This window comes from Pipistrellus hanaki (genome assembly GCF_964339955.1).
Source record: "Pipistrellus hanaki genome assembly, chromosome: 6".
NCBI lineage: Eukaryota > Metazoa > Chordata > Mammalia > Chiroptera > Vespertilionidae > Pipistrellus > Pipistrellus hanaki.
Genome location: NC_140508.1, coordinates 84008351 through 84033612, shown reverse-complemented (window position 1 = coordinate 84033612; position 25262 = coordinate 84008351). Strand labels below are relative to the sequence as shown.

General features: G+C 47.8%; 1 protein-coding gene across 18 annotated transcripts in view; it reads left to right on the top strand.

The window, feature by feature from the left end:
• The window catches only part of PTPRT (protein tyrosine phosphatase receptor type T), an 856519-nt gene that overhangs the window by 632165 nt on the left and 199092 nt on the right, over nucleotides 1-25262 (top strand). For all 18 annotated transcript variants that reach the window (XM_084887522.1, XM_084887521.1, XM_084887516.1 and 15 more), the window contains 2 exons: nucleotides 4399-4600; nucleotides 5929-6031. In XM_084887522.1, the coding sequence (XP_084743648.1) occupies nucleotides 4399-4600; nucleotides 5929-6031 (305 nt within the window). The remainder of the gene's footprint in view (nucleotides 1-4398; nucleotides 4601-5928; nucleotides 6032-25262) is intronic.

Sequence of the window (25262 nt, the reverse complement as noted above, 5' to 3'; positions counted from 1 at the left end):
GTCTGGGGGAAAAAGAAGGAAGAAAAAAAAAGACCACAAAAGGTATATACCCATCTCATCACATCATGCGAGGGGGCCCTTAATCTCATCCTGATTTATCATTGACAGTGTTGACCTTGAACACTTGGTTAAGGTCCTGTCTGCCAGGTCTCTCCACTTTTACACTGTTAATTCAAAGAGAGCCCACACTCAAGGAGAGGAATTAGGACCTTCCTTCTGGGAAATGCTAAAGAATTTGTGGTTTTATGATGGAACCACAACAGTACCTAGGAAATCTGGGGAAGATAAAGCCATGGGAATATTGTTTCACCCACCAACTCCAGATTCATCCTGCCTACAGCCATTATACTTGAACTGAACGGTGAGGAAAGTTTTCACTGGCATGTGCTGCCTTTTGTAGTTTAGCTTAGCCCCTTCATGCCATAGGACTCAGCTCCAGTACTCTCAGCCATGGCTGTCCAATCAGATCTCCTGGAGAGCTTCAACATGTGCCAATGCCCAAGCATGTGTATCCACAGCATGGATTCAATTAGTCTGGGGTGGGGTCAGGCATTGGTGCTTTTTAGAAAGACCCTGGGCCATTCTATGCTCTGGAGTCCGGTTGAGGACCTCTGGCCCAGCCCTGCTCTCTGGCAGCTTCTTTGGGAAGCTGTCCTTACTCTGCCTGGCAGAACCAGTTGCTCCCAGATCTGTGTTCCCAAAAAGAGTTCGTTCCCTGCAATCAATCCTGTCAGGATCAGGGATTTCTTCACCGATGTTTCTTCAGAGCCCCGACCAGAGTCTTATACAGAGTGGGTTCTCAATGAACATCTGTTGGCTGAGAGAATGAATTCATCTCAATAGAACAAAAACATTAGCTGCCTGGGCACAAAAGTGGCAGGTCCCTGCACTCTCACTGGCTCCATAGTACTGGAAACCTCAGGCACAGCAGTCCGCATGTCAGTCATCATCTTTTTGTCATGCTGTTATCATAGTTCAAGGCTCTCTAAGAAGAATGAGGGCCCCTGGGCAAGAAGTCACGGACTTGTGCATTGTGGACATCTGTGCATTCTCACTGTTCTTGAGAAGGAATGTGTTCCCATGTCATTTTAAAATTGCTAGGAAATCAATGAGTCAACACTACGCTTCTGTCAAGCAGAGATTACCTTGAACTGGTCTCCTTTTGTACGTTTGCCTTGGAGGTCACCAAGATGGCAAAGACCATCCCTGCACTGTAGATCAACATAATAGAAAGTAAATATTTTAACCAGTGTTTTGAGTTTACAGAAAAGTAAATGAATTTAACTCTTTATACAATGAACTACCCATGTTGATCTATTTTACATATAGTCTTATTAATACTCTACTGTTTTGAGAATTCCAGATTCTGAGTTGGAAGCCATTTGGAGAAATTTGAGAGCAGGCGGATGGATAACTTAAGGTGCTGACTCCCCTCTCCCCCAAAGGGTTTAGGTTGAAGACACCATGGATATAGTAAAAGCTATAGAGGTTATTTCTGGAAAGTCAAGCTTAGGTGGGCAGGTTGTGACCCATTTTACATGACAACTGATACTATATGTGTTTCCTCAATGTGGGGTCATCTATTTGGGAGGGAGCCCTTTTTACAGCCCTCTGGTCCTCCCAAGGCATCCCTGGGTGTGTGAATAGACTTATCCAAGCTTTTGTCACATCACGGCACCTACTATGGTGAAGTTGAGACAGCAGAGAACGCTTCATGAGCTGTGGCTTTCCCTGCATTCTTCCAGCAGCCACACAATCACACACATAGCCGCCCTCACCTCTGCTCCCGTGTGGCGCATGTCACCTCTTGGCCTCAGCTTCCTCAGCAGAGGAATGGGAATAACTATAAAGAATTCATACCATTTTTTGAGGCTTAAACAAGGCGATTTTTATGCAAACCCCCTCTCACAATAGCAAGTGCTTCGCACATAGCAAGTGCTTCTAATGGTGTTTTTGTCTTGATTGCATCTTCTGATCAGCTAGATGCTTCTGAGTCCTGGCTGCATCCCTCATCCTTATCTCCTATCTTCCCTTAACTCCCATGCACCATCTCATCCTCAGAACCCGAGTCTTGTCATACGGGTGCTCTATCTGAACATGGGACTATAGGGTCTTATGCTGTACTGAGCCCAGTGCCTGGAGCACAGCATGTTCAAGTTCTTCCTGTCAGGGCTCTTCAAAGGAAATGGTTTCCTTCTGTTCTCCCTGCCTCTCTTGTCCCTGCCTCTTCAGTTCAGGGTAGAAGGGCTACTTGTTCTTTGCTCTGTTGATGGAGCCTTGATGCAAAGGCTAAAGTTGCATTAAAATTATTATTTAACCCTTGAAGAACCCAAGACTCAGAGAGAGAGGTTAAGCAAATGGTTCAAGCCACATAGCTAGTTTGATCATTCACTTACCCATGCAAAAGGAAGAAATGTGTAACAAAAACCAGATAAGATATTTGCCTTCCTTGAGCTTAAAGTCTAATACAGGAGTCATCTACCACTTTCTACACAGGACCAGAGAGAAAATATTCACGATTGTGTGAGCCACGGGATCTCAGTCGCAGTGACTTAATTCTGCCATTGTTGTGTCTAGCAGCCAAAGATAGTGGGAAAGGGACTCACAATGAAATCATTGCATGACTAAATGTAAAATTCACAGTTCAAAGAGGAGAGTTGTGACTCTGGGTACTTGGAGGATGTGGGAGTCAGGGAAGGTGCTCATGACAAGTGTCATTTCAAGTAAGATCTAAGGATGAGGAGTCATTAACTAGGTGAGGAGGGGGCATGGGAAGGAAAACAGTGTTTTGTGCTGACAGAAGAGCTTGTACAGAGGTTCTGGAGCAGAAAGGACCATGGCTCGTTTTAGACACTGTACTAAGGCCTAGGTGGCAAGAGGGAGCCCAAGAGAGACCAACTCATGGCGTGAGCTGATGAAGACCATGGGACAGCAATGAGGTCTGAGTCTGGAGGGCTATCGATTCTAAGGGATGGTGTGATTGGATTCTCATTTTGAAGTCCCCACTCTGGCTCCTGCCTAGGGGTCCCACTGATGGAGACCCGAAGAGACTGGGTGGCCTGGATCACCTTGTTGCAACCAGAGCCCAGTCCCTGGAGTCCGTGTGGACCTGCAGCTCAGCACCTTTCCCCAACTCACCCTTTATTTTATGGTTGCTGTTCCAACAAATCCCTCTCTTTCTCCTCTTCCAAATGAAGAGTCACATTGCATCATGTGTTTTATGGCCATAGCTCCATCCCATTCCATTTTTCTCACCTTCCTCCTTTCCCTCCCCAGCCTCAGCCCCCCACAAGCTGCAGGTTCATAAAACTTGCAGGTTAAATTTTTCAAAGACGGTTTCTGACAAAGCAGTGGGGATTCGGCTTGGTGAGGCCCTCCATAAAAAATTGAAGACACGCTATATTAACATACATTGATTTATTCATGGTGTTTCATTACAAGTAAGTGAGGATCCTGTAATACCAGGAAAGGTTAGGAGAGCAGGGAACACGGTAGATTATATTGACAGCTCGGTGGAAATTGAGTTGCTTCTGGATTAAATTTGGAGGGCAGAAAAGGAATTGGCTAGTAAATAAGGCATGAGTTTTACCTCCCAGTACTTGTATATCAATGCAGTTGCCACCAGCCCAGCCAGGGGGATAGGGAGAGATTTCAAAAGGATGCATATGTGTGCCTTACCCTCCTGTGGTCTGGGGTGCCCAGCTGCAGGCAGAGTTCTCTGAACCTGTTCCTCCTCCTGCCATTGGGGACACCTGGAGTCCATTCGAGCCCTGAACCCTCACCTCCCCCATTTGCTCACCACTCTGCAGTCACACTGGGCTTTCCTCGGTTCTCAGGTCTTTGCATTTTTTATCTTTCCAGATAATTCTTTTTTGAATACTTCTCTCTCACAGATAGTCTGTCCAATGTGGTGGCCACTAGCCACGCAGGACCACTACACTTGTGAAATGTGTCAGTACCAATGAAGAGGGGACACGGGAAAACTGCATATGAGATGGCTAGACTTCATGGGAATACATCTAGACTAAATGTATTCATATTATAAAATAGGAGTATAAAGTATCTCAGGAACTCTATAAATTACAGATTGAAATATTTTCCATATATTAGGTTTGACAAGATATATGTAAGTTTTTTACTTTATTTGTATTTCAAAGTGGCCACTAGGAAGTGAAAGGGCATGTCTATGACGTGGTTGTGTCTCTGTGGGGCAGCGGTGGTGCAGAGTGCCCGCAGCGGCTGGTTTCCAGGCTGGGTAACCTGTAAGGTGGACAGCAGCATTGGGACTTACGGACCAAGCCGCGTGCCTTCTCCTTCCCTCCCGGAGGTCCCTCCACCTGAGCACCTTCCAGCCTCCGAGCCAGTTGTTAACGCGTTTGCTTGCTTGCTTGCCTGCAGATCAACTACAAGGCTGTTGGCTCCCTGGACCCGAGCGCCGACCTCTCCAGCCAGAGGGGGAAGGTGTTCAAGCTGCGGAATGAGACCCACCACCTCTTTGTGGGTCTGTACCCGGGGACCACCTACTCCTTCACCATCAAGGCCAGCACAGCGAAGGGCTTCGGGCCCCCCGTCACCACAAGGATCGCCACCAAAATCTCAGGTACCGCTCTCGGAAAGTGGGGTGCTGCTCTGTTTCTCCCCAATGCCTCCTTTCCCTGGGAGTGACAGAAAGGCCAGACCCAGCGGTGGCCGTGCAGTACTGGAGATCAAAACGAGGCTGCCCCTCCTGGGTTACCTGTGTAGTCTCACAAAGAAAACCCAACCCACATTCCTCCTAACGCATAAAACGTTGTACTAATCAGACCAGAGGGCATACTGTGCAAGTCACCAAAAATTAGACTACCCCGTTGCATTAAGTAGTGCTTTATTTTCTTCATGCACATTAGCTTTGTAAAAATGTGATTTGTTTTCAGGAATGTTCCTTTTAGCACGGCAGGGCCCAGCAGAGGTCTTCAGGAAATGTCTGATGAATGAATGAAGGCTACAAAGCCACCGTGGTCCATGATTCCACCTGCTGCCCCCAGTAGGGCCCCTCCGCCCTCCGTCAACATTCGGGGGAATTACCTGAGAGCCTGTTCTACAGTTTACATTGTTTCAGAATGTCTGTGCCATTCTGGCCGCACGCACATTTATTTTGCATAACAGACCCATGGTGGTTTTGGTCGCTTAATGTTTCCACTTCTGCTTATACCATAAGCATTTTCCATGTTGCTACATTGCTTTCATTATAATGTTCTGTCAAGCCGATGGACGTAATTTAATTAAACATTCCCCTGTGGTTAGATATATTTGGGACTTCCATGATTTTATAAAATAACGCTTCAATAAACATGCTGCAGAATAAAGTTTAATTCATCGGTTTGGATTATAACTCTGGGATTAAATTCCAGAAATTGAAATACTGAATTAAAAAGAATGTGAGTTTTAATAGCTCTTACTACAAATGGCTACCTCCCCCAGGGATCAGAGTTAGTTTCACTCCTGAAGGGTTGGGGATGAGAGAGGGAGGGTTTCATGATAAAAAAAAAAAAAGAATCACCCATCGCTATTGTAATTTACATTTTTAATGCGCTTAACAAGGTTGACTGCGCTCATATCTTTTTGAGAAAATATATTTCCTGCATTTATCTGTTTGTTCATGTGGGACGTTTTGGTTCCAGGGGGTTACTGGCTACATCTCTGCCACCCTTTTCCCGGCTCTGCAGCACCATGAGAGTGGGAGGTCAGGACCTTCTTTGCTGAAATTCTGGGATGCCGTGTGACTCTCACCTAGCTTCCCAAACGCCCTCCTTCCAGTCATCCTGAGTGTCTTGGGGTGAATGAATGAATGAATGAATGCTACACAGCCAGGGTGGTCTATGATTTCACCCCCATGAGGGGGGCTTGGGACCTGTGCTGAGCTCCACACTCTCTCTGTTCTCTGCCCAGCTCCATCGATGCCTGAGTATGACACAGACTCCCCACTCAACGAGACAGACACAACCATCACGGTGATGCTGAAGCCAGCTCAGTCCCGCGGAGCTCCTGTCAGGTAGGAGGGGCCTTCGCCTCCAGTTCACAGCTTCCCTTCTCTGCACCAGGCACACCTCCCACTGAGGCATGTCACCATCAGTGCCCGGGCCAGGAGTGGCCAGGAGCCAGGCTCCCTGGAGGAGGAGGGCCAGCAGCCCACACCCAGGTCAGCAGGCCCTTGAGCCAGGAGCCTCTCTCTGCACAATGGAACTGATTCTGATGGAGCATGCTGAGGCAGACCTGGGGAGGCTGGGAGAGAACCTTCTGGAACACATGGACAGTTCATTTATTTAGTGGGTTGGGAGCCTGGAGACAGCCTCCTGCCCAGAATATCTTCCCATGTCTGACTGGCATTCATAGACAAACGGGCAGACTTGCTGGACTCTGAAGCCTGCCTGCTCAGAGACATGAATGGGGCAGGACCTCTGGGCCAGGCCAGCATGGGGCCTTAGCCTGCTAGGGTCCCCCATTGGGGCTTGAAGTCTGAACCCGACTGCTGATTTCTGCCAGAGGCCCCTGGGGGTCAGGAGCATGCTCATGGCCCAGGCGACGAAAGCCTCTCCGCGGCTGAGCTGTCCCAGGGCGAGGTCCTGGCGCGTGGCTACAAGGAAGGCAGGCATTTCTCTTAAACCAGCTGCCCTTTGCACAGGGGCAGCAGCTCTGAGCTGGCCTGCTAGCTCTGCTCAGTGAAAAAGGACTGCAGTCCCCTGGAATCAAGCAGAGTGTTGGGTGAATCAGCTTTCTAATGGGCTCAGTCCAGCTCAACAAGCACGCACTGAACACCTTAGATGCCCGGAAGGAAGGGGGAGGGCCATGGGGGGATAAAAACTATTCACTCACTTAGCCGTTCAACAAGTATGCATGGGGCACTCCCTCTGTGCCGGGGTCTGTCTGGCTGCTGAGGAAACAGCAGTGGGCTAGCCGTAAGTAACTCGTGGAAAGAAGAAAGCCAGGATCTCGTTGGGGAGACGGACACGGGAACTCATAATTACAACACAGTGCATGCGTATGGAGATGTGCCTGGGTCGTGATGAGGGCTCGGAGGGGTGAATTCCCAGAGGAGGTGACACTGAGCTAGGTCTTGAGTGCTGTGTGAGATTTTGCCAAAGCGGTAAGAGGACTCAGTGTGAGCAAAGGCTTGGGGGACAGAAGCAGCTGCTGTCCTGGGAGCAGCCAGGAGTGGTTCTGTCTGCTTCGGCATAAAGATGAAGGCGGCAATGGGGGGTGGCGGTGGGCCGTGTTTGAGATGCTCAGGTTTCTCTGAGGAGCCCTGGGGAGCCATCTGCAGTGTGGCTTTTATGAAACTGGAGACGAGGAGACCAGTCGGGAAGGAGGCTATTGGGATGGTCCAGTTATCTGTTTTCCCACCTGGACCCAGCGCTACCCAGAAGTCATGGGCAGTGCAGTAGGTCTAATCAGCTGCCTGCAATTAGGAAGTCCCCATCCCCCAATTCCGTGGGCTTTGAAAAATGTTCTGGTCTAACTCAGGTGAATCTTCAGACCTCGCAGCAGGCGTGTGCAGTGTTGGTGGGTCACCTGAGCTGGGAACTTTCGCCTTGTCTCCTGGGCATAGGGTGTTGCTGGACTGTCCTGGCGGTGGTGAGCCCAGGCAGGCGGTGGCCATTACACCAAATAAATAGTTACTGAGTCACTTGCTTTTTATATTCTTGTTACTTTCATGCAATGTTGTCATTCAAGTCTGTCTGTACACCGAGATATTGTTGTCCTCCTTTTCAGATAGTATCATCCTCATCCTCAGGCTCAGAAATTCCTATGAGCACACAGACAGTAAGTAGGGATGCTGAGACTGAACGTGGGTCCTCCAGGTGCTAAATCGCGTGTTGCACTTCGGCCACTTTGCCTGCCTCCCTTTCACAGCGATTGCCTCTTTCACGAAGCAGCACTGGCCATGTTTCAAAATTTTTGGAAGCTTTCCAGGCGGCAAAATAGGGCCCAGGAAAGAGCACACAATCCATTAGCAGCTGACCCCCGCCCTGCACTTTTACACTCTGCAAGCCCACAATACTACCTACCAAGGGGCCTGGCCTCCTGGCTCCCACCATGGCTTCCTGGTGGGTGTGGATTCAGTCCCCTCCCCACAGCCCTCTCTGTGGGGCAATGGAAAGGATGGGAGCTTAGTGACAGGGAGCCTGGGTTCAGGGCACTGCTGTGCAACCTTGGACAAGATACTTAATCTCTCTGAGCCTGAGTTTTGCTTATCTGGAAAGTACAAAAGGTAACGATTCCACAGAGGCTAAATAAAATATGGAAGTAAGCCACAGCAAGGCAGGCTGTCAGAGTTAGTTTCTTCGCTGGCTTTCCTGCTTCTCTTGGGAACTTAGGAAGGTCTGTTCAAAGTGGATTTTGAGAAATCCGTCCTATCACAAGGTCACAGTGCTGCCTGCTTCCTTCCTATTCAAATTCCCAAAGTTTTTCCTAAATTCCCAAAGCTTTTTGAGACCTGGTTTTATGGTGGGGATGGAAAGCCTCCGCTTTTTTCCTTCAGATCCCTAACTTCTTCCCAGCACAAAGTTTCTGGAAAAACTTCTTTTTAAAATTGTACTGAGAAATAAGCAATATGGGTCCAGCAGCATAAAGTTAAATTTTGTACAGAGGCTAGAGTCCCATCCTCAGGGTAAATCAGATTATATGTCCATGAAACTCTGAAAACTCATCAAAGGAATTAGCACCATGTTTTATTGAACAATTACTGTGTTCCAGAATTTAACCTTGACTAACCTAAGGACAGGATCTTTCTGTTAGAAATGAGGGAGCTGAAGTTCAGTCTCAGAGCCTGCAAGTGATGAAGCTGGGACTAGGATCCAGGCCTGCCTGACTCCAGAGACCAGCAAAGGGGGTCTCTGAGAAGCCCATACAGATGTTCCTGGAAAAGTCTTTCCAGTTCCCACAGAGAGAAGCCCCCTGCACTCTCCTCTGGGCCTGCATGCTCTTAGCATGCCCATCTGTTTGGTAACCTCATGCATCCTAAGACCACAGTAAATTGAGAGGCGGGAATGGAAGTCCCCAGCAGCAGTGAAAAATGGCAGTTGGCAGGGAGCAAATAAAAAAACAGGAGAACTCTCTATAACTGACACAGGGACTCAAGAAATGAGGAGGTCTGCACGCTGCAGCTCTCACGGCCAGGGTTGTTCATCCATTGCTCCCAGCTCACCCACCTAAAATGTAGCATTAGGTTCCGTGTGTTCAAGCACAAAGGACCTGCTAGCTTTCATCGAATGAGCAAGAGCTTGCTGCGTGCCTGTCCCTGTGGATAAACTGTATCCTCACCACATGGCAATAGCAGCCTCCCCATGCTGCAGTTATGGGAACTGACCCTAAGCCAACCCTCATTCCACTAGGCCCTAGCACCTCCCCAGGAGGAAGCAGTGCATGACATATTTTGGTGACATTACCATGGGAAAAAAATGAAAATAAATGTCACTGCTCAAAGGGGCAATGCTTCGTGTGTGGAGAGGTCTGGCTGCATTTCTCCCCAAGGCTCTGCATCACTGAGGATGTACATTCCTTTTCAGATCTATTTTCAGACCGTTGCTTGGGCATTTGACAAAAAGGGCAAGAGACTAACCAGTGCCACCCAGCAAGCCTTTCAGGGCAGCCCGCAATGACAGCAGTGGCTCCATCACAATAGATTTCCTTTCCCTTAGCTCTTTTTCACCTCGAGGTCAGGGCACTAAGATGCCCCGTTGGAGGCAGTTGACCCACAGGTCATTCAACAAATGGGGCATTTGATGTGTCCCAGGAGCAGGAGGTGTGTGGGTTATAGCAGGAAACAGGACAGGCACACACCTGTCCTCCTGAGGCTCAGCATCCAGTGGTTGTTCCTGGGAATGGGGCAGAGAGCAGGGGCCTTAAGCAGGCAAATAAACAAGATGATGAAACTGGACCGGCAAGACAAGGCCGGGGAGGACAGGGACTGTGCTGGTCGAGAGGAGAGGACTGGCTGGAGGGATGAGCACAGTGGGGTCCACAGGTCGGGGAAGAGGAGAATTGAGAAAACAACAAAGGCCATAACTGTAGCACATGAAGAGCTTACTTGGTGCATGGGGTCAAGGATGCCTGGAATCCTGTTTTATAGTTGATAGTTCCTTTGATTTCATTGTACCATCCTATTGCCATTTACCCAGGAGCTCAGCGGGGTGGAGCAGGGTGGAAACACCATCTCCATTTCTGAAGAGGAAGCTGTATTCTAAGGTGCTAAATGATTGGCCCAAGGTCGCCAAGCTTGTTACCTGTACAGCCAGGACATGGACCCCACTTCCTGCCTTGGCATTCATTGCTCCCCTAGAAGGTTCTGTGATGACTGAGTAATCATCCAGTGGGGGTGCTGGTGAGGGAACTGCAGTCAGCTGGGAGTGATGGGGAGGCGAAAGGATGCCTCAGCGCCCTCCGTTCCGGGTTGTGTGAGCCAGCCTTCACTTGAACCTCAGCATGTGTCTCTCTGAGTGGGGTCTGCCTATCCTCAAACAGCATCATAGCTGAGCCCCAGCCCCCAGGCCTCGCAAGCAGGGCTCTGTCCCTGCTCAGCCCCTTGCTGCCCCGTGGGAGCCCCTTGGGTCTGACTCTGTCTGGTGGGGTGAGCAGGCACGGAGGCCGGGAGGAGAGGTGGGGAGGGAAAATGCCCTGTGGGGCTCCCACACCCTCCTCTCTCAGCCAGACCACGTCGGCAGCTTGGCCTATATTTCTAATACCCCACAATAGAGATTTATTGCTTTTGCATTGCTTTCCCCAGGCCTTCAAAGATTTATTGGTTTTTAAGTGACAGAATCCCAGAATTGCTTAAAAGATCAATCAAACAGTGACTGGAATCTAATATTCAGCTCTGACTCGAACACGCCGGGCCCTCTTCCCCCACGCCCCACCTGTCATGCTGATGTATCTGTAGTAACCTTCCTCAGAAAGGAACTTGGCCATGAATTAATCACCCCTAATGCAGTCCCTGAAGTAGGGCCTGGAAGAGCCCCGAATTCTGTAGCAGACCCTCCCCTGGGTCCCCAGCTGGCTTCCTTAGAGGCACCCCTTTCTCCCGCCCCCCTCCCTCCTCTCATTCAGTCAGTCAGGGTGCCCACCCGCTCAACCTCAGATTCAGCTTGGGAATTAGCTCTTCTGTTCCTCCCTGTTCCCATGTGCTCCCTCCTCCCCCCTTCCCCTCCCCCCAACTCTCCTAGCCTGCCAGGGCACCTTGCTGGTTTCCCTGGCAAACATTTATCATCTTTCTCCACCCACCCCCCCCCCCCCCACAAGCTGCTGGAATGGTCTTTCAGAAGCACAATTTGGATCAAGTTAATTTTTCTGCTTAAAATTCTTAAATGGGTCAATGGCTTTCTACTGCATTTAAGTTCAAGCTTCTTGGCGTAGAATTCAAGGCCCATCAGAATCTGGCCCTAACCCGTTTCTGGTTTTATTTCCTTTCGCTTTGCCCTCTTACAGGCTTTGCTCAAGTGCTCTGTGTGCTTTCTTCATCATTCCTTCCTGAGCTTTCTATTGGGCTACACATGTGTTGCATGTTTTCTCTGGGTTTATTTCATGTGTGTTCCTCACTAGTCTCTGAGCTTCAAGAAATGGGTAGGCTTGATACGAATAGATTCCCTTTCCTGGGGACCAGTGCCTGGCATTTAGTAGATACTAAAAATAAAACAAAACATAAGTGAATAAATCAGCACATCTGTTTTGTGCACCTGGCTGGAGCCAGGGGCTGGGACTGTGCAAGTGCACTTCACAGGCCCTGCATCAGCTGCCCCCTAGTCTGTAGTTGCTGTCCAATGGAACCTCCTGGCATGATGAAAATGTCCTATCTCTGTGTTGTCAAAATAGTCACCACTCACTACATATGACTGTTGAGCACTTAAAATATGACTGAGGAATTGATTTTTCAAGTTGTGGCCAGTGGCTACCAATTTAGACGGTGTAGGTCTTTAGGAAGAAGATTCAGAAAAAGAAACAAAAAAATGCTGATGAGCCTATGGACTTGGCCAGAAGTTCCTGAGAGTTCAGGTGTACAGGCATCCATCCTTAGCCTGTAGCCTCAGGACAGGGAGAGCCTCTTGGAGGCGGTGTTGCCTGATCTGGGACCAGTGGGATGAGGAGGAGTGTGCTTAGTGACGAAGGGAAGCATGTGACCCGGGAGGAAGCAGTCTGTGCAAGAGTCAAGGCAGAGAAGGTGTACAGTGTGCTCATGGGACCACCATGGGCTGCGGCAGAGAAGGGGAGAGAGTCAGCGAAGCCACAGGGGTCAGGTCAAGAAGGCCTTCTTTTGGGGTGTGGTCTTTGTCCTGACAGGGGTGGGGGAACGTTTGTAGGCACATCCAGGACCGTTCCCATCCTGCAGCAGGATGCACTGGCTCCTCCTCAGGCTCCCACTTTGTCCTGCCACTCCTCTGGCAGGGACTTATGTTTCCATCTCTACCAGCCTGTGACTTCCTTGTGTGGCCCTGACTCTGACCTTCCACCTCTCCCGCTCTTCCTGCCACAGCAGACCTGCCAGTTGGTACTTTGCGACAGCTCCTGGAAGCAGATCAGATCTGACGCAGTTGACTCAGGGGGCCCCATGGGCCAGTTCCTTCCTTTCTCTGAACTTCAGGCTGCTTGTTGGCAAAATGGGATTGCGTTACCAGGTCACGGATTGCTTTGAAGATCCAATCAGCTAAAGTGTGTGAAGTACAATTTGCAGTTATTCAGCTTGCTCCTTGGCACGGCCATGCTGCTGGGACAGGAACGGGTGCCTGCCCCATAGCTGTGGGATGGGGCGCTCTTGGAGCCCCGCTGTAAGCTGGTGCCTGTGTGCTGGGCTCCTCCCACACCACAGGAGTTCCGTCACATGCCAGGTGTTGGCAAGCATGTGATGCACCGGGAATGTGCTGTCATCTCCAAGGATGTCCCCAAATACTTGAAACACTGTTACCTTAACAATGGACCCTGAGGTGTGAGCATCGTTCACCAACACCAAACCAAGCAGACAGGGCTAGGGTGTCTCAGCTGCTGAAGGACCAGCAAGATAAGGTCAGCCATACCCTCAAGTTGGAGGAGATGCCTCCATAGGGTGTGAAATCAAAACAAAGAAGACCCAAATTCCCCTCAGGAAAGAGCATGGGGATCCACATGAGCTCACTCAGCTGAGATCTTATAAATATTGGGCGCAGAGTGGGTAGACAGAAGCACACCAAGCAGGAGAGGTGAGACCAAATCCTAGGAGATGAATCAGGTCTCATCTGTTCCCTCGTTCATTTGTTTATCAATTCATTAACTAATTAAGTCAGTAAATATCTCATTTGGATTTGAACAAACAACCATGTGCCAGACACTGCTGAGCACTGAAGATCCAGAAATGATCAAAACTGGCCACATGCAGCCGAAATCCTAACGGTAAAGACAACTCTGTGCAGGCAGAGCCATGGACACTTATGATAGGCTGTTACTAGCAGCAGCCACTTCTTATTGGGTCCATGTCACCAACTTCCCTCTGCTTTCAGCTGTAGCTGTGCTGGACAGTTTCATGGACAGTTGCAGGGTCCCGCCTTCTTCTGCTTTGCCTAGGTGCTTTCTCCAAAGCCCCATGGATCTTCTTCAGTCTGAGAGGGCAGGTCAGAAGTGCAAAGGATTTAACACTGTAAGGGCAACCTTCAGCCAGTGGGGGAGGGGAGTCTAGGTACCCAGGCCCTGCCTCCTGACCTTCATATAGACCCTTCTGAGGCTGGTGCACACTGTTCCTTACTCATTGCCTTTAGGTTTGAGCCCATTTCCCAAATGTGAGCCAGCTTGACAATGCACACTTTGTTGGTTCTCTTTCCTTCTATGTCTCACTCCTTCCTGTAGAGGGTCAGACTCAGTCCAGGGATGAAGTCAGAGAAACTGAAAGGAGGCCAATAGGACAGCAATGGGGAGAAAACACAAGAGGCACAGGATGAGGTTGGGAGAGAGAACCAGAGACCACAGTCTTTGTTTTCATTCTAAAAGCATTGAGGAGTCAAAAAAGGGGGTACTAAATAAGCAAACAATGTTATACATCTTATTTTTTCTAAAAGGTCTTTCTGACATCATTGTGGAGAATAGATCAGAGGGACAAGAGTGGCTCAGAGAGACTAGGTGACTGTTATAGTTATCAGGATAAGAAATGAGGATGAACCAAGTCAGAGTAGTGGTGGTGATGGAGTTCAGACTTGAAGGAGGATGACTAGGTGGTAACTTTTCTGTGGAGCTGGTGGTGGGTGTAAAGGAAAAGACACTGTCCAGATGACTCCCAGATTTCTGGGTTGGTCATTGGTGTGGATGACGGTGCCATTCTCCGAGCTGAGGATTACTGAGGGAGGGAAGTCCAGGAGAGGCCAATGGTGGTAAAGGTGGCTTGGAAACCAGTGGGAGAGGTAGGAACCAGTTGGACAAGGACCTGATGTGTGGACCAGGTGAGCACTGGGCCTCTGAGGCACCTTCTCCAAGGTAGTTAGGACGTGTGGACTGCTTCCACGGCCTGCCTGAGGTGCTGCTCTAGCATGGAGGACAAGGGGCATGTCAGATAGAATACTAGTAGACAGTGTAACATGGCAAATAGCTTCTGAGGTCAGTCCCCAATGAGCCTTCACGATCCCTTTTCATCTGACAGGTGCAGCTAGTTAGCATTCTAGCCTCTGAAATACACAACCATGAGCTCCAGGATAGATTGGAGATCCAGCCAATCTAAATATATAAAAGCCTAATATGCTAAGTATCCAACTGTTCGTTCGACTATTCCACCAGTCCCTATAATGTGCACTGACCACCAGGGGGAAGATGCTCCAGCCAGTAGGTTAGATCGATGCTGGGGTCCTGCTGATCAGGATGGGGTGAGATGGGCCGGACACACCCTGGAGCCCTCCCACAGTACCTTCCTGGCCCAGTCATGCATCAGTGTAGTCCCGTGGCCTAGCCTGTACCCTCTTGCAATCCGGGACCTCTTGGGGGATATCAGAGAGCCAGTTTCAGCCAATCCCCACAAGCCAGGCCAAGGGATCCCACCGGTGCATGAATCCATGCACCAGGCTTCTAGTTTTTAAGAAATAAGAAACGTCTTTGGGGAGAAAAGAAAACAATTGCCAAATTTCTTCCAGGATCCCTTTGGTAGCCGTGAAGCCCAGGGTGAGAGCGCATGAAACAATCACAGAAGGGTTTTGCTGGTCCATGGAGCTGCAGCGAGCAAAACTGGCATCCTTACCATCTGGTTCTCAGCAGCCTCCGATGGTGGCCAGTTAGGAAGGGCAAGTGAAACTCTGGAGGGCTTATTGACGTGGGGTGGCCTGGGAAGTTCATGAGTTCCTGTCCACCTGGGGAAAGAGGAGAAACTGAGATTCCATTTAGATGCTTTCTCTAAATGTCATTGATTTTGCATAGTTCCCAGCTTTCTGGGCCACCTTTTCTTAAGCCTGAAGATGAGGAGCGGAATGCACTACACTTTGGAGTTGGGGGATGGGCAAGGAGACTTAGCACTGCAAGTCATACCGCTTGTCACCAAGCCCAAAAGTGTGCTGGGACCTCATTGTACCAGGTTGGAAAAGAGGAGGAGCCAGATACAAAAAGAAATGACCAGCAATAAGGAATAATGGGATAAATACGGCTGCAGAGCTATTCCCTGTGGGGCTGTTCCGCAGTGTACATATGGTGACTAAGGGGCCATGTAACTGAGATTAATGGGACAGAGAAGTACCACCAGTGAAACTTACCAAGGAGACAGGGTTAGTCTGGGGAGGGTGGTACAGAACCGCAATCCGATTATCCAGGCAAAGAAAAGGAAAGAAGGGTGACACCCAAATAATTCAGGTGGCTTTGCATCCACATCTGCTCGTCCTAATTGCATTGCAGTTCTCCTTTTACCAGCCCTCTGCTCCCCTCCCCCACCACCACCACCCCCAACCCCCCCCTCCCCCGCAAACAACCCAGCTTAGCAATATTGGCTCTGGTGTTGACGGATTCTGGATTATAGTCCTTAAGCTCAAACCAAGGAAGAAGAGCAGGTATTTCAGGAAGAATATGTTAAGGGGAGCAAAAGCAGTTGCTGGGACATGAAGAGGGAAGAGTGTTCTATTTTGGACCGTCTTCCATCTGGAGAGATGGAGACGAGACTGCTGCTGGCATGAAGGGAAGCAGAGTGTGGCCGTCATGTTCACCTCCTACCACAGAGACTATTTAAATCCCAAAAGGCTGGGGTACTGGGGAGGCATCTGAGCAGGGGCTTGGGAATTGGGATCCGCATTCAGGGGGTGTTTGTCCAGGGAGAATGTGTGTGAAGAGAGATGAGGGACAGGACCGAGATCTGCGCCACTCCATGGACCACACAAGTGGAGCAGGTGTGGCCAGAGCAGTAGAAGAAAATCAAAGCAGAGTTCAAACATGAAAGCCAAAGGAAGAATCATTTTTCAAAAAGAAAAATGGTCAACATTGTACAGATTCATTTTCTGCAAGAACTGTGGGCAGGTCTTACCGTCAAAGAGAGGCACACAAGTTGATGCAGGGCCACGGGAAAACACAGCTGATGGTATCAACAAAAGTGCTTGGACATGGAGAATAGAGTCCAAGCTTGGCCTAAATTAACAGGGGTCCTCAAACTTTTTAAAGTGGGGGCCAGATCACAGTCCCTCAGAGAGCTGGAGGGCCGGACTATATGAACTACTAATTCCTACTGTAACACCTTGGCTGCGCTCACTGCCCAAAAAACCTGGCGGGCAGGATCAGACTCCCCTGGGGGCTGCATGTGGCCCACGGGCCGTAGTCTGAAGGCCCTAAAACGTCTGTGAAGGTAGAGGTGCAGACAACAGAGATATCAAGGGCCAGACGACCTTGATACTGTTGAAAACTCTCATACGGGGTACTAAGTGGGGAGAGGCTGCAGAGACCGGAAGAGGGATTCGGAAAGTAAGATGATCGAAGGGGAGACTCCAGGAATGGAACCCAGCTATGGGATACCATGGCCGTGGAAGTGACTGTGTGGGCAGTGATGGTGGATGGATGGCAATGGCTCCACGGTGAAGGTCACCAAAGCCAAGTGTGCCAAGGAAAGCAGAGGCAGGGCTATGGAAGGAAGGACAGTCTGAGTAGCTAGTTCTTATCATGCTAATCCTCTCACCCTGGGCAGCTGGTGAAATCCTTTGCACGAACCAACCACAGTGTCTCTACAAGATGCCTTCTGCTGGGCCCCCCCTTTTCCCAGCGTTGTTTTCTGCTGATGTGTACTTCTCATGCTGCCTCCGGCCCTGTGACAGTTGGCATCACTATTTGCCTCAGATCCAGCACAGCTGACAGCCGATGGCTCCCCCGCTCTGGGTCTGTAGCCGCCCAGAGGTCAGACTCTGCATTGGGAACTCCATCAGCACATTTCTGCAGCCTGGTCCATGGACGTGCTCCTGAGCCAGAGCATGCCAGGAGGCTGGCTCTCCCGCAGGAGCCTTCTGCACAGAGCTGGCTCCTGCTGGCAGCCGCCATTCAGAGGAATGCCTCCTCCATGCAGCGGGGAGAGGAGTGATCCTGGCAGCCTGGCTTTTTAGTAGGAAAAGAACAGCTTAAAGTTTAAAGTCTCCACCGCAAGGCAGAAGAAATGGATGCTTCACCCCCTTTCACAACACAACGCCTCCTCTTCTTTCCCAGTTCACTTAGGCTCACTGCGCAGTTTGTAAAGATTATAAACACAAAAAGGGCATAGTCATGGCCAGGGCAAGGGGCAGCAGCCCCTGGAACACAAGCAGTATTCAAGGGCAAGACCTTAGACCCACGCTGTCTAATGCTTCAGCCAGAGCTATGTGTGATATTTAAATTAAAACTGAATTAGATTATAGCTTCAGTTTATTAGCCGTACTGTCCGCATTTCGAGTCCTCAGTAGCCCTGTGTGGCTCGTGGGTACCTGCTGAGCAGCCTCTCCATCACAGAGGGCTCTTTCACTCCACTGCTCTGGGCCCAGGGAGGGCTGGTAACAAGCGGGCAAGGCCCAGGTTTGGTTTCAGAGACGCCATGCATGTAGGCTTTTGAGACCCCGGGTAAGAAGCCAGGGGTCCTGTTATGAGAAATAAGAACTGTAATGGGGGCTTAGGCACGGGCATGAAAGAGAAGTCCCCACAGCCGGAGAGGGATGTATGGTTGAGCGGACTTGCTGCTGAGATGCTGGTCTCCTCCACTAGACTTCCCAAATGCCAAAAGTCTAGGAAATAGGTTACCCCGAGTTTTCACACCTCGGTGAATATCACTTGGGGAGCTAGGAAACTGTAGATTCCTGCTCAGCCCAGGGGAAATGGGACGAGGCCTGAGAATCTGCATGTCGAACAAGCTCCCAGCTTGAGCACTCCAGGGCTAGTCTGCAGGTGGCCTTGGGGCTGGGGAGGGAGCCTGTGCAGGGGATAGGTATTTTTTCCCCTTGTGCCAATGTTGATGCGTTCTCGAGGTTTGGAGAAGCGATTGTTTTGCATTTCACTGTGGAGCTGCCCCTGTTGGTTTGACAGCTTTTGAAACCCTGGTGTTTCTTTTGGTATGTGTTTCAGCAGGGAGATAATCAGTGTGAGCTCCTAAGAGCCGAAGTCAGATCTCTGCCAGCCCCTTCCTCTATCCTTGTCCACATGGGGGCCGAAAACACCCCCTAGTCTTCTGATGATGACGACAAGGACTGGCGCCGGTGATAATCCGTGCTGTGTTGTTGCATGCTGATAGCATATCTGAATATATCGCGTCTATGCAGATGTGAGGCTTAGGGAGGAGATGGGTGTTTGGTGAGCCTGAGCAGCAGGATCCGACCAGATCTGTATTCTCCTGTGGGAGGGTAGTGCAAATCCATTTCCTACCTTCACGCTATAAGAAGTCTCATCTTTTCTAAAAACCAGACAAAAATCTATGGAGTGCCCAAATGCTGCAGCAATATGGGCACGTCACTCAGCAGGGTCGGAATCTGTAGGCATTGTCCCCCGGGCCAGTTTTGATTATGTTCTTTCTCCTTTTATTGCAGTCAGCAAATCTGAATCTGCTATTGTGGGGAGAGCAGGAAGATGAGGGGGGAAGAAATGAAGGGTTTTTTTTAACCTTCGGAAAGTTCAGAGGTTCAGTCTGAATAAGCACAAAAAACTTTGTGTGTGCCTCCGACTTCCTTGAATTTGCAGAACTGCACAGAATCCCAAGAGAACTACCTTGCACATAGGATGCAGGGCCTGCTTTGTAGCTAAAAGGCAGAGGAGGAATGGTGAGAGAGGAGCAGAATTAGAGTCAGTGAGAAGAGGAACCAAGTGGGGGGGGGGGTGAAGGAGCTTGGTCCCCATCCAGGCTAAGTTTCAGCCTATTGTTCCGTTTCTTCGCCTCAAAGCCATCTGCTCGCAGATAACGTCTCCCCTGCCAGGACACCCTGTTCCCGCTTAATTGAAATTAGTTTCCAAGAATAGTTGTCTAAGGCAGTTTCCAATGGCTGCGACGTTTTGAAAGTCACAATAGGAGTTGAAGCTTTGGGATGCAGATGCCACACAGGAGCCAGATGTTCAAGGGCACCACAGGGTCTACGGCAGCCTTTACATTCCCAAAGCCAGGGAGGGGCTGGGAGGGGGCACTCACTGACCTCTGCAGCCCACAAAGGGCCCTGAAACTGGCACCGCCTCACCACCAGGGACCTGTGGTACCGCAAGGGCGACAGGAAACAATCACGTGCGTTGAGGTTCGGAGCGATGTGTTCCCGGGTTTAATTATACCCCAGGTATATAAATTACAGAAACATGTTAATGCTCCCATGATTAAAATTATAGAGTGTCTAATTGAAAAAGCATAAACTGAATTGAAGAATTCCTAATTATACTTTGCCTTGAGGTGTTCATTTCCTCCAGAGCGAATGCATAATTTCTTGGAACCTGCAAAGGTGGCCCCTCGCACAGGCAAGTGGGCTGCAGGCAGATGGGGTGAGGTTGTCCTGTTTCAGTGCAGGAAGCTGACCGGGGACGCCTGGTTCAGTGGGAGAATCTTGGGAGGGAGCTCAGGAAGGGGTGGCAGTGTTAAGGCCGCCTAAGCTAGGTTCCCCCCAGTGGACATTGGGACAAAGGACAGATGGGGGATCCTTAGAAAACTATTCCACCTGCCTTCCTCTTCCCTCTTCAAAGTCTCAATGTTCATCCCAGTTGGTTTTGGTAAATGCTGTGCCTGTAACACAATGGTCTTCAAAGTTTGGTCGTGAATCAGCAGTATTACCTGAGAATTTGTTAGGAGTGTGCCTACCCAGGCCCCACCCCTAGACCCGCTGCATCCGAACTCTGGGAGGGGGGCAGGTGGAACCTGGCAATCTGAGCTTTCACGAGGCCTCCCAGAGGCTCTGGTGAATGAAGAGGTTGAGAAGCACGATTCTAAGAAGTGGGTGGTAAATGCCCATGGTCACATCCAGAGATTCAAGAGCCTGACTTGCCCAACACATATTATCTTTGAGAGCTATAGGCCTTGTCTATAGGTTCTGATGGAGACTCCAATGCATGACATCATACATTTCGTTCATTGTTGTCATAGTTTTCATCGATGCCTTTGTCAACAAATGGGTTTGCTGAGCTTTGTCGGGCTGGAGACTGGAGGCTGAGCCATTCCTGAGGATGCCTTCTGGAAAGCCCGGGCTTTGCTGACGCTGGGTCTGACTGTGGAATGAGGGAGGGGGTTCCAACATATCGGTAATAATTGCTATTAATGGCATAGATTGTGAGTATGTCTGCTCCTGAATAGTGATGTGAATTCTAAGTATAAAAGGCCACAGCTTAAAACAAACAAACAAAAAACTCCCCTTACATAGTGACCCAAGCATCTGTGAGCCACCCACAGAGACTCTGGGGCAAGAAGTTGCCCTAAGACACACTATAGCTGCATCTTCTCTGCTCAGATACCTTGTCTTTCTCAGGTTTCTGTTTCCTTGTCTGAACACAGCAGAGACCGTGTGTGTGTGTGTGTGTGTATGTGTGTGTGTGGTAGGTTATAGCCAATTCATAGCCGTCTGAATGATAAACTTATGGTCTTGGCTTATAGCATTCCATCAGGGTTTTTTTGCATAATTCTTAACCATTCCCATATGGTTGAAAATTTAGGTCATTTCCAGTTATTTGTTGTTATGAATAACCCAGCAATAAACATATTTATTCATGTTTTTCTTTTGGTGCTATATCTTGAAATGGGAAAAAATCCCCAGGAGTGGAATTACTGAAATGAATAAAATGGAACTAAAATGTATTGAGTGCCTACTCTTATATGCCAGGCGCTGACAGCCAATTCATATATATTAACCTTTTTCATCCTTTAATTAAAAAATCTCCAAGTAACCAGTGCACATCGTTGGGAAATCAAATAGTCAAATCATTCCTTGCTTCACCTTTTTCAACTCCCCAGTCCTGCGGCCCAGGGGCAACTGCATTGAAATTCTTTGCCATTTCTTCTGGGAATTGGCAATGTCACTACGTAATGTGCTATTTTAAAGTTATTGATTACAGACATTATCTATTTACATCCTGCTATTACAGATGAAGCTTTGGCTGTTTTAAATCATCCAATGCCTTCCTTCCAGCTTCTCGGTGTAGTTATGCCACTATTTTTAGTGAAATAAATACAGAGTGGCTAATTTTGTAATTCTGTAAAAGCAGGTCACTTCAGTGCCAAGTGGGATACTATTTTTGCTGTAGTATTGTATAATTAACTTAACGCTTACTATGTACTAGACACTATTTTAAGTCCTTTACATATGTTAACTCCATTAATTCTCAAAACCCTGTAAGGAAAGAACAAGTCTCATCCCTGTTTTAAGATAGGGAGACCGAAGAACTGAAAAGTTGAGTAACTTACCTAAATTCACGCAGCTTGTCGTTGCTGATCTGGAATTTGAACATAGCGGCCTGGCTCCACAGTCTGAACTGTTAACCATTATGCTATCCTGCCTTATAGTTTCTTAGATTATCCATACCTTGTGTCACCCAGAGAGCGCTATCATTTCAGTTTGACTTAATGCTAAATACTCTTTTTCATTTTCTTTCTCTTCTTTTGGTCTTTCCATCCTATTTTCTAGACAAATACCAATTCTTGCCTAGCATCTGTTTAAAATTTTAGCAACCATAACTCTTCCTTTTAAACACCACTTACTGTTCTGTAAATGTTTCCTTTTTCCTCATAGCATCACTCTTGTGTATAGAGGCAGTCATTTCTCTAACTTTTCTGACGATACTATGTGGACTAGGGAGGAGAGGGGCTTGGGAGGGAGGGAAGAAGAGAGACTTTCCTGACTCTTGTATTATCTCTATTTTCTCTGGAGTCACTTTTCCACGTGTGAATTGACTACTCTCTTTCATGGGGTAGTGTTTCTCCTGTAACCCAGGGAGCCTTGGTAGTCAGTATTTAAAAGTAAGGCGTTGTGAAAGGGGTATGAAGGCACTCCAACTCTTCGAAGATGAAACCTCCTATCTGCTGCCTGAGCAGTGGCGGAGAGACGTGTGGAGTCCCAGGTTCAAGAATTCCATTTGATCAGCATCCCTGCTTTCAGCCTCACGTTTCACCCGCACACTCTCCAAACTCCATCCCTCCAAGATCAGAGTCTTCAGCGAGATCCACTGGGCAAGTCAACTCCCCCTGTTCACACCGCTTTACCACTTAGTTTTCTTTGTCTTGCTAGACCAGATTCCTCTCCTCGGACCACGTTTCGTCTTCCAGAATTTTTTTTGAAACTTCTCATCCACTAATGGCCCTCTACATGTTCTCTTTTTTCTTAGGGATTTCTATGCCTTTTTTAATCTTTTACTGCTATTTTATTTACTGGGGTCTCGGCAGAGACAGGAGATAAATGGAGTGCATTGAATCTTCCACTTTTGAGTAGATGTTCACTGACATTATTATCTAAGTCAGTTCTCACAATAATCATTTATGGAGACATTATTATTGTCTTCAGATTTCCAAATGTGATTTAAATATTTAAAAGAAGGTCCCACAGCTAGTAAAAGTTTCAGAACCAAAATTTCTAGTTTAATGCAGATTTTATTTATTTTTATTTTTTTCCACAGGATATTTTTATTGTTTTTTCAAAAAATATTGAATATTTTAAGGCTTCAGCTTACAAATAAAACAATATCTTGAATCTTTTTGTCAGCATGAAAATGCTCATTTTCTTCCAAACCAATTTCTGGACTGGGGAATTTTATAGTCAAACTCACTTCCTGACATACAACCTCTATCCGAACTGTAGCACAGTTTGCACCTATGTTAACACTATAGATTCTATGCCTACATCATAAAGGTGTTTGTGAACCTTGAAAGGCATTGCAAATTATTTCTCCAATTTGATGCTTCACTCTGTATTATCTGGAATTATATAATCCCACCAGCTTCCCCAGTTTCCCAGAGAGGGCCTGTTATCATTTACGTTTACTTCGATAACCTAATGGATTTTAAATGGAAGCATATTATCATTTTGATTTGCATTTCTTGGCTTACTGGCAAGGCATAATTTTTCCGTGTATTTTTATACTATTGAAGTCTCTTTTTTGTAAGTTATCTTTTCCCATTTTTTAAGCATCCTTCTCCCATTTACTGATGGCAGCGGTTCTCAACCAGAATTCATCCCTCCCCCAGGGGTACTGTCTAAAGATAGTTTTGATTCTTACAACTTGGAAATGTGGGCTGCTGTTGGCATCTAGCCAGCAAGTAGAGGTCAGGGATCCTGCTAGGCACCCTACAATGTATAGGACAGACCCATCACCAAGATTATCCAACCAAATGTCAGTAGTACCAAGATTGAGAATCCCTAACCTGTATCTTCATAGTTTTTATTTATGTATCTATTTATGTATTTATTTATTTATTTACATGAGGCCTGGTGCACGAAATTTGTGCATGGGGTGGGGGAGGGTCCCCCCAGCCCAGCCTGGACCCTCTCCAACCTGGGACATCCCTCTCACAATCGGACCACTGGTTCCTTACTGCTCACCAGTCTGCCTGCCTGATCATCCCTAACTGCCCCTCCACTCTGCAGCTTGGTCTCCCTAACTTCCCACCCCTGCCAGCCTAATTGCCCCTAACTCTCCCTCCCCTCCCCCCGCTGGCCTGCTTTTCCCCAACTACCCCCCTCTGCTGGCCTGGTTGCCACTAACTCCCACCCCTGCCTGCCTGGTTACCCCCAACTGCCCTCTTCTCCGCCCCCCCCCCCCCGCCGCAGGCCTGGTTGCCCCTCACTGCCCCCCACAGCCCTCTTCCCCTGCCAGCGTGGTCTCCCCACACAGCTTGCTGTTCAGTTGTTACTGTGAGGATGTTGTGACCAATTTGCGTATTACTCTTCTATTAGTATAGATACATGATTAGATAAAAAATTCTTAATCTTTTTAGTCACAAGACCCCATTACATTATTAACAAATAATGAAGATCCCTAAGAGCTTTTTTGTTCATGTAGGTTTTGTCATTGACATTTATAGTATTAGACATCAAAGCTACATTTAGAAAATATTATAACTCATTTAATAATAATAAATTCATTCCACATTAATGTAAATAACATTTATATTTTTCAAAACAATAAAATTAGGGAGAAAAGGTGCATTGTTTCACATTTTTGCAAATATGTTTCATGTTTAGCTTAATAGAAGACAATTGGATTTTCATACCTGCTTTTGCACTTAATCTGTTGTCATGATTTGATTTGGTCGAAATATGTGAAGGAAGTCCAGCTTCACACAGGTATGTAATTAGCATTACTAGCCTTTCAATGCCACTGTAGATATTCTTCTTTGATGTTGCACCAAAACTCAGAGTGGCAGTTTCCTAAAATTGAGTTGCAAGGAAACCATATTAGTGGACTTTTCACATTGTTACATTAAAATATATCAGTGTTATTGCCCTTTGAATAGATATTTTATCCTTGATTTTTTATCCTGACATGCATTCCTCATTTGAAGAAAAATTAATTGAATTATAAAAATCTTCCAAATGCTGGCACATTTTATGATATAACATTAAAATATCACATTTTCTAACTTCACCACCAATCTTATGCATAAGTTTCTTAAATTCTAATTTTCCCTTGAAATGGTCCTTCATTAAAAAATGTGACTAATTTAGCATGCAACTCAAACAACCACAGGGGTATTTTTCCTTAAAAAACCATAGTGCTTTATTCAGTAAGCAGGAGGCATGCTATATACATACCTCCCATTGTGTCACATGAATATTAAAAGGACATGAACGCAAGGCTTGAAATGAACACTTTTACTGCCTCATTAGGGATGTTTTCGGGAAACGTGGCATTCTTGT